This window comes from Myotis yumanensis, unplaced genomic scaffold (genome assembly GCF_028538775.1).
Source record: "Myotis yumanensis isolate MYYU_CA2020_CCGP unplaced genomic scaffold, mMyoYum1.0.hap1 SCAF_9, whole genome shotgun sequence".
NCBI classification, from domain to species: domain Eukaryota; kingdom Metazoa; phylum Chordata; class Mammalia; order Chiroptera; family Vespertilionidae; genus Myotis; species Myotis yumanensis.
The window spans coordinates 73959333-73969498 of NW_027223760.1; the positions used below are offsets into that span (position 1 = coordinate 73959333).

General features: G+C 38.5%; 1 protein-coding gene across 5 annotated transcripts in view; it reads left to right on the plus strand.

Annotated features, from left to right (window-relative positions):
* The window catches only part of NME8 (NME/NM23 family member 8), a 37455-nt gene extending 30200 nt beyond the window's left edge, over positions 1-7255 (plus strand). For 4 of the 5 annotated variants that reach the window (XM_070424718.1, XM_070424716.1, XM_070424721.1 and 1 more), the window contains 4 exons: positions 1801-1952; positions 2529-2673; positions 6178-6425; positions 7035-7255. In XM_070424718.1, the coding sequence (XP_070280819.1) occupies positions 1801-1952; positions 2529-2673; positions 6178-6424 (544 nt within the window). In that variant the 3' untranslated portion in view covers position 6425; positions 7035-7255. The remainder of the gene's footprint in view (positions 1-1800; positions 1953-2528; positions 2674-6177; positions 6426-7034) is intronic. The other variant, XM_070424720.1, reaches the window with a different exon arrangement.
* Positions 7256-10166: the final 2911 nt, after the last annotated feature.

A 10166-nucleotide genomic window follows, 5' to 3' on the forward strand; every position in this document is an offset into this window, starting at 1 on the left:
TTTAGAGATAACTGTCAACAGAGCTCGGTCCCTTTTCTGCACGCAAGTAGCAGATTTTGCATTCTGCATTGCTTAATCTGAAATACGGCCACTTTGGTAAAAGGTAAATATAGTAACCCCTCTATGCTATCCTTACACATGCACACACTCACACTTACAAATGTATACACACTTTTTTCAATAATCATGTCTAGCAGCATAACAGAGGGGCTGGTTGTAGTTCTCTGCCTTGAATGGCATAAGTGCTGGTGACCATTTAAGCTGTTTTATCAACCATTGTGCAGATTCCCCATCCCTGGCAAGCACAGGCTCCAAGGAACTTAGGCCACAAGCATCTCCAAATCAGGGTGTGAGAATCGTCAAGGCCTGAGTGGGAAGGTCAAGTTGGACAAATCAAAAATGGGTCACTGAAACCAGAGAGGCACAAAGAGAGTCTTGAAGCTGAAGCTAGAAAGCCAAGTTTCCAGTGATGTCACCGTATTAAATAAACAGGAAGGGGCACTATTCACCATCACTGGATTTTGAGGATTGGCTCCTCAAAAGTGCGTGTAAAAGGCAGAAAATACAATGAACAGTGAGCATCTCCTCTGTTAAAATATACATAGATAGATACATACATACATACGTACATACATAGAGAGATAAAGAGAGAAAAAAGGGGAAACAAAAAACATCAAGCAACAATTCACTTAAGAGATATATATTTATCTATTGTACAGAAACAGAACCAGACTAATTATCTAACCCAACATGAATTGTCCAGAACCATCAGCATCCCTACTGCTTCTTCTTTCTTAAAAAATATATTTGTATTGATTTCAGAGAAGGGAGAGGGAGAGAGAGATAGAAACATCAATGATGAGAGGGAATCATTGATCAACTGCATCCTGCATGCCCCCTACTGGAGATCGAGCCTGAAACCCGGGCATGTGCCCTTGTCTGGAATCGAACCTGGGACCCTTCAGTCCACAGGCCTACTCTCTATCTACAGAGCCAAACCAGCTAGGGCTGTACTGCCTCTTTGTACTGTCCTGTAGGCTCCTCCTTTGTTGCCGCTCTTGCTTACTGGGAAGGTTCCATTGCAGTTTCTCCTGGATTTGAAGTTTATAGTTTGGTATCTTTGGTGTAGAGTCAAAGATAACTATTAGATAACACCTAAATAGCATCTTTAGTGCTTGATGCTATTTAGTGATCAGGATTCTGTGCTTTGTCACCCTGCTAGGGCATCCATTCCTCCATTCACAGTTATCTGTCAATCTCCATTATCAGGACTATTGAAAAGTCCATTTCCTCCCTCCCTCCCTCCCTCCTTTCCTTCCTCCCTCCCTCCCTCCCTTTCTCCCTCCTTTCCTCCTCCTTCCTACCTTCCCTCCCTCCCTTCTCTTCTTCCTCCCTCTCTCCCTCCCTCCCTCCCTCCTTCCCTCCCTCCCTCCCTCCCTCCCTCCTTCCCTTCCCCCTTCCCTCCCTCCCTCCTTCCTTCCCTTCCCCCTTCCCTCCCTCCCTCCTTCCCTCCCTCCCTCCCTCCTTCCCTTCCCCCTTCCCTCCCTCCCTCCTTCCTTCCCTCCCTCCTTTACTTTCATTTATGTCTTTGTTTCTTCCTTTCTAAAGACTATTACATCCTTAAAGTGAAGTCACATGCCCCAGACCATTCTGTAATTAATTACTTTTTAACTATGTCTAGATCAGGGATGAGTTGCTTTTGTTTGATAATTTTGAACAATTTATATAGTGTTATATTGTGCTCTATGTTATGTTATGATGTTATGCCATAATAGTTTTTAACTTGTTTCTTTTCTCAAGTTTGTGTGCACAATTTGCAATGGAAAACCTGCCTATCAACCAGTTGTATGGAAGTGACTCACCAGAAGCTGCTGAAAGGGAAATCCAGTATTTCTTTCCTCCTCAAAACACTTTAGCAGTGATTAAACCTCAGGCAACACACGCACAAAGAGGTAAATATTTAAAAATGAAAGCCAATGTGTACATTTTCTTCAAGTTTAGTGACATTTTTCAAACTACAGAAAAGTTGAAGGAATAATGCCCGTTCTGAACACAGTCAGAGGATAGCCACTCAAGTTTACGCTGTGGGTGAAACTTTGACAAGATTTACTTGATTTAATTCCCTCAGTAGTTCCCTTCTACTTCAGGAGGAAGAGTTCAGATTGGCTCTCACCTTCAATTTCGATCTAGCAAGAAGTTTCTTGGCCCTGGTAGCAGAGATGAAACATGTCTTAACTTTTAGCTCAGGAGCTGGTCCCCTCCTCTCCCGCGTTCATAGTCCACTCGATGATTCAGGTGGTTTCTGGAAAGATGCATCTCAGAGATGAAACACCTACAATAACATATTAAAGTTCTTCTGAATGTCAGCCTGGTGCTTTTCAAATTCAATTTAGTTTAGCGTAGTTTTGCCTTTTAAAACCACAGTATGCAAATAAAGCTATTACCATCCTTAAGTTATTTCAATCTACTTGAACATGGAGCAAAAGTGGAGGTAATCTGTATGATGAGCAAATATCTGTTTTCTCTAGAGATGATCTTCAGCCGTATTAAAGAGGCTGGATTTGATATAATACAGATGAAGGAAATTCTGCTAACTAAAGAGCATGCTGACAAAATTTATTATAAAATAGCACAGAAAGACTTTTATAACGGTGTGTTGGAGGTATTATCTGAGTAAGTTTCTGAAATATAGTTCTTTGCATTATAAGGTAGTATCTGTTCATTGTAGAAACAGAAAAATATAAAAATTAATTAAAACATTCTGTCTAATCTCATTTATGGAAAGACACCTTATTAATATTTGGGTTCATTTTCCCCCTATTTCCTTCCTTTCCTCCCTATATTTCTCTCTCCCCTTCCTCCCTTCTTCTCCTTATTCCTTTTTTTTCTTTCTTTCTCCTTCCTTCCTTTTTTTAAAATTTAGGTCTTCACATTGGATATAGAGGTTATCTGGGTTTAAATTCCTGTTTACCAATATACTTTCTCTGTGTCTTAGTTTTCTTATATGTAAAATGGGGATAATAATAGTACCTAACCCAGTGATGGCGAACCTTTTGAGCTCGGCTTGTCAAAATTTTGAAAAACCCTAACTTAACTCTGGTGCTGTGTCACATATAGAAATATTCATAATGTTTTTTTGATATTTGCAACCATAGTAAAAAAAAGATTTATATTTTTGATATTTATTTTATATATTTAAATACCATTTAAAAAGAAAAATCAACCAAAAAATATGTATAAAATGAACAAAAGCAGAAAAACAATGTACATTTAGGAAAAAATAATAATAAGAACAATGATAATCAAATGGTACGAAAACTAGAAATTAGTGACTTTTTTGGTGCTGAAGTTTGTCTGCTAATTCTTCGATTACAGGTTCATACTTGGTGCTCTTCAAGGCCAAGCAAGCGCCACTAACTTATCTGTTAGCCGGTTTCTTTTGTTCATTTTAATATTATTTAATGCTGAGAACAGTCTCACAAAAATATGTTGATGAAAAAATTGTTAGCAAAGCTATCACTAGATTTTTTATGTCGCTAAAAGTGTCAGGTACTCTGTTCCAAGCACTCAAAATTTCTTGTTCATAGTTGCGCTCTTCTTCATTATTCAAACGATTTCGTTCCAGATTTTCAAGTTTCGACCTTAAGTCGACAAACACACGAGTCCAAATGCTACCTTGAAAATCTGCAGGTTGCATCTCTAAATCGTCAATTTGCATCCATTGGAAATCCTTTAATTCCAAAGTACTGTAAACAACTACATCCGGATACTTAATTATTTTAATGGTCTGTTCTAGGCTTCTAAATTGGTCGAATCTTTTGCTGAACTGTTCAAATAACGAGTGTACTATATTCTGGTACATAAGTATGGACTCCATTACACTCGTTTTAGTGGCCTTCTCGAAATACTTTTTTATCCGAGGAAAATACTTATTAAGTTTTAGTTTCAATATCTCACTTGAAAATTTTAAGTTTACTTTCAAAAGATTTGATGTATTGAAACATAACGTCAAGATTTTTGCCAAAACCTTGTAATTTTAAGTTCAGTTCATTCATATGAACAGAGAGATCTGTAAAAAACATCAAATTGTTGACCCACTTATGATCATTGATCTGAGGGAAGTTTGCCAGATCCTTATTCTCAATAAATACGGTAATTTTTTCCACAAATTGCTCAAGTACTTTACCTCAACTCAGCCATCTCACATTACTGAACATCAGTAGTCCACTGTAGGTTGAATCAAATTCCTGTAAAAGTGCAGAAAATTCTCTCTTGTGAAGGGGTCGAGAAGCTATAAAATTCACAATTTTTGTTACAACTGACATTAAATCATTCAATTCAGAGAATCCAGATTTGGCACACAACACCTCCTGATGGATAATGCAATGAAAAGGTACAAGTGGATGTCTAATAACTTCCATAAACAATTCCAGAAATCCCATATTTTTTCCCACCATAGTTGGTGCCCCATCTGTCGTGACTGACACAATTTTAGAGATATCAATGTTTAGGTCACTGAATGTTTTTATAACAACCTTATATATTTTGCTTCCTGATGTACTTATTGGCACTGATTCTAACTTTATCAACTCTTCTCTCATTGTGAGACCATGAGAATATCTAGAAATAATGGCCAACAGAGCATTTGATGTGACATCAGTAGTTTCATCAAGAGAAATCGAAAAATATTTACAGCTATTTAAGTCTTTTTTTCATTGATGTTGTATGTTTTTGTTAAGATCTATTATTCTGTCTTTGATAGTATTTCAACTGAGTGGTAACTCAGAAATTCTTTTAATAATATCATCTTTATTTTTCATATTGTGAAATAGAGCTGGTGCACATCTTAGAAATGTTTCCTTAATAAATTCTCTGTCACTGAGGGCTTTTCCATGCTGAGCTATGGAGTGAGCAATACAGTAACTTGCTGATGTTAAATTTGTAGAGCATCTTACAAATTTAATGATGGAATTTGATTGACTTTTATAGAGGTGTAGCTGACTAGAAATGTATTCCTTCCTTTCATCGATACTTTTTTTCAAGAGCTGACAATGATTAGTTTCAAAATGTTCTGCTTACTACCATTTCATTACACAGTATGCACAATGATCTGTTGTTTCTGTTGACAATCCTGTACATCTCGGTCCATATGTCTTGAAAGGGTCGGCTACTGCTACTTCCACTTCCTTTATCATTCAATCTTGCTTTTTTATTTTTTTGATTCTCCATCACAAGGCTGCAAAAATAAATAAATATAAATCACGGCGTTTTTTCTAAAAGGTTGATAGGTTTCTTACCTATTAACTTTTTGCAGTGTTGTTGCACTGACTCCTGGTGCAAAACAATTCAAAGATAGTATGTATAACCAACAAATATATGGTGCTGTAATCAATTTTCCGACACGCAGAATGTCTCATCGAGCACTGTTGCACTGTACGTATATCTTTTTCTTCTAACCCTCCCACTCCTGTCTCCTAACGATCAAGTGCATCCATTTGCTGAATGCACCCGAACACATGGGAAGCTTATCCAAGGCATGTGTTCACAATAACGAGGCCGTTTCCAGAACTGGGTATTTTGTCACTCGAGTAAAAATAAAATGTCATGAGTAAAGATTAATCTCTTTATAGTGCAATTCTTAACCTTTTTATATTAATGTCAATATTGGAACGATGTATCTTAGATGTTTTCACTATGTATCTTTGCTACGCAACACTGATGTACATGTTTACATCCGGTTTTAGAATTGCATTATTGATCATGAGTAACGTGAGTAATAATATTACTCGAGTGATGCCCAACTCATTGAATTATGCAATTTTTTGTCTCTGTCGATGCGTGTCACCTCTGACGCGCATGTCATAGGTTCGCCATCACTGACCTAACCTATAGGTTTGTTGTGAGGGCTAAATAATTGATACATTGAAAGTACTTGGAACAGTGCCTGGAATATATCTATAGATATAAACTACAGCATTTTTCTAGCAGTGTTTTCCTATGCCTGTTGGAAGAGGGATAAATGAAGCAAACAAAAAAGAAAGCATTAACTCACACTAATAAGTACAAAGAACAAAGAAAAGCTCTCTGGATGAAGCTGTGGTGTTCTGTCTGTAGCCATGTAGGCAATCTATACAGTTGTAAGTGGCCCAAGTCTTCTGAAAGCACTGTTATTTGCAGGGGTCCATCTTTGGTCATGATTCTGAGCAAGTGGAATGCTATTGCAGACTGGAGACGATTGATGGGTCCCACAGACCCAAGTGAAGCAAAGTTCTTGTCCCCAAACTCTCTCCGAGCCCAATTTGGAATAAATCTTTTGAAAAATGCTGTCCATGGATCATCTAATGCCACTGAGGCAATGCAATCAATTAATAATATATTTGAAGAGGTTGTTCCTGAGAATCCCGAGAATCCCGAGGAAAACTAAAGTACAGTACCTCTCTAATAACTGTTATTTCCTTTTCTTGGGCTGTTACAGAGACTGGGTCTAGGACAAGGTTGTTCCGATCAGAACATTCCCTATGTTTCTGACTTAAACTATTTCCTGCCAGACATATTACATTGCTCCATAGCAACCTTGAAGCCTCAAAGCCAAACCTTGCGCAGGCACCTGGGACATAGTGGAGTAAGCAAGATATCCTTTGGGTTGCAAGCCTTGGTACTGAACTATTTGTGCCATCTCTCAGGACAGTCTCATGAAGTCCCTCTCCTTGACTCCCCTCCATTTCTCCTCTTCGAATTGCCAAGGTCTCATAAAGCAGCCTCAACTCTATTCCTTGAGTATTTGAAAACTTGGAACCTACTAACTATCTGTGGGTGACATATGATAATATGATAGGATATTAGAAACCATAAAGCAAAAGGCAGTCATTTCTATTCCTTGGCAAAGAGCAACTTATTTGGGGAGCATGTGGATTGAAACTACTTAGTTGTTGATGGAAAACTTGAAAACGTTTCTATCCTGGGCATTGTGGGAAGTGGAGTGTAAGATAGGTGACTTTTGCCATCAAACTTACTTGCCTTCTTTCTTTTCAAAGACTCTTCACATGTGCAGTGTTGTCTTCAGCTGGATGAGCCAAATTGAGAATTTGTCCACATAATGAGAAAACATTGTGAAATGGAGCAATCCCTTCATACCCATTCAAGTTCTCGAGGGAAAGAAGAATACATCATTCCCTTAATAGTGTCATTTAGTCTAGGCTTTTTCTAGATGTAAGAACATTGTATCAAAACATTAAATGCAAAAATAAAAGTAGATTCTGGCATACTACTCATCCCATAAGTCTTATTTAATTACTAGAGGCCCGATGCACAAAATTCATGCAAGGGGCTCAGCCCCCACCACAGCAGTGGCTGCCTCTGCCTTGGCACCCAGTGTGGCAGCTTTGTCTGGAAGGTCATCTGGAAGGACGTCCGGAAGGATGTCCGGTCTAATTAGCATATTATGCTTTTATTATTATAGCTAGACTAAAGCATGATTGTACAACCTATAAACATTTATGTTGGGAAAATATGTATTGTATATCTGCTTGAACTGTGGGTTTTTGTTTAGTAAAACACTGGTTGAATGAAAGTTGATACATTCAGGGAGATGCAAATGTAATGGGGAGACAAAACTCACAAAAACTATCTAACTATAACCACCATAAGACAGTACATTTTTTTAAAAAATATATTTTATTGATTTTTTACAGAGAGGAAGGGAGAGAGATAGAGAGTCAGAAACATCGATGAGAGAGAAACATCGATCAGCCGCCTCCTGCACATCCCCCACTGGGGATGTGCCCGCAACCCAGGTACATGCCCTTGACTGTAATCGAACCTGGGACCTTTCAGTCTGCAGTCTGACGCTCTATCCACTGAGCCAAACCGGTTTCGGCGACAGTACATTATTAAGCATGACAGTGATGAATAATTTGTGTTGATGAGGTTAGTGCAACTACATTCTGTTTATAGCATCTAATAGCAACCTGGTATAGATCTATTCTAACATTTGCACATTCCTCCCTTTTTTTTTTTTTGATAAGGTGAGCATTATGAATAATATCAGGGACTTCAAATTAGTGTATAATACAATGCTGAATTGACTGACAGGTGTGTATTTTGATGGGTAGGCGCTTGAGAAGGTAAGAGATGAAATAGATCTTGAATAAAGGGTATGATTTTCAAAATCGAAAGTAATGAAGCAAGAAAGCGAATTTAGTTTTAAAAGTTTCTAAGTAGGTATATCTTGATATTTATACACATATAAGGACATTTTGATGGCTGCTTTTACTATGCCTACTATACTAAATCATATCATTCTAAGGGATAGAATTGTGGGACTGTTTCAGATACGCAAGACTCTTATTCAGCTCATGCTATATGCTGGGCACTGTCGCAGGGCTGAGTACACACAGTTCTTGTTCTAAAGGAGCTCAGGACTCTAAAAGCAGGAGATAAAAAAAAAATTGGAGTGCTTTGAGCAGATGCATATAGGAGATGGCGAGGGAGAATGAGATACAAACCACCCAGGCAGGAGGCAAGCAGTAATCAATGTGGAAGACAACAGCAATCTGTAGAAATTGTGAGTTAGCGATAAGTGGAATGATTAGAGAATCCTTAAAAGGCTGCATTGCATCCATAGGACTTATGATTGATCACCACTCTGTCAAATAAATGGGAAAAGACAATGCTTCCTGGCTTGAGTAACTGACGAGATGCTCCAACCATTCTAAGACAGGGGACCCAAAAGAGAAAAAGAAGGAAATGCCATGAGTTCTGTTTTGCTCATGTGGGGAAGTAGGCATCTGGATTGAGAATAAGTCAGGCCCTCAGTGTAGCAGAGCTAAAAAGGCTCCATTGAAATGACATCAGCAAAATGGTAGAGTAGGCAGCTATAAACTCCCATCCCTCCTTGGGGACATTGAAAACATAAGCAGAAACTGTCAGGACAAACTTTATCAGAGCTCTGGAAAATAATCAAAGGTTTACAGTAACCAAATGAGTACTGAAGCAATAAAGGAGCAACTAAAAAACGGTATGAAAGCTTTGTGACATTTTTACTTGCCCCATCACTTCCCCAAATTGATCACATTCTTGAAGGTTACAGCCTGTGTTCTCAGCATGGGACTCCGGTCTTTGGTGCCTAAGAGAATAGAGCAGATATTCTTAACTAACTAGAGGCCCAGTGCATGAAATTCATGCAGGGGTAGGGTCCCTAGGCCTGGCCGGGGATCGGGCCGATCTGCGGGGTGATCAGGACGCCTTGGCTGGCCTGTGGCCTGTGGGCTGGGGACAGCTCCTGCGTTGAGTGTCTGCCCCCTGGTGGTCAGTGTGCATCATTGTGACCGGTCATTCCACAGGTCATTCTGCCATTTGTTCGATTTGCATATTAGACTTTTATTATATAGGGTTATTGTGTTTTTCTGTTCTAACCTGTCTGGAGGCTACCTGAAGGATGACACAAGGAACATTGAAAACAGCGATGTAAACATGTACACCAATGTTCACAGCAGCATTATTCATAATAGCCAAAAGGTAGAGAACACCCCAGTGTTCATCAACAGAAGAATGGATGAACATAAAAATGAATAAAGCATTGATACATGCTACAAAATGAATGGACCTTGAAATATTATGCTAAATGAAATAATCTAGACACAAAAGGACAAACATTATACGATTCCCTTCATACGAGGTACCTAGAATAGGCAAATTCATAGGGACAGGAAGTATACTAGAGGGAAGTAGATGTGGGAGGGAGGGAGAAATTGGGAATTATTGCTTAATTGGTAAAGAGTTTCTGAATAGGGTGATGAAAACATTTTGGAAATACATTGTGTTGTAAAATGTACAAAATCTAGTCACATTTGAATTATCAGTAAGGATGTTTCTCAAATTTTTAAAATTGCATTTTTTTCAGAATGCGTTTTTTTGAAAAACTAGGGTAAGTTAATTATCAGCTTTCTTTGGATTACGCAGAGGAATAAGCATCGTGTAAATCTTCACCTTTCTCATTTCCTTCACATTCTGCTCTCCTTCAAATCAAATACTTTTATCTACTGTATACATGCTTGAGAGTGTTTGGGTATCCTTAATATAGTTGTGTGAATTGGTGCATTGTTATTAAATGGTCTAGAACAGCCGTGGGCAAACTACAGCCCGAGGGCCGGATCCGGCCCATTTGA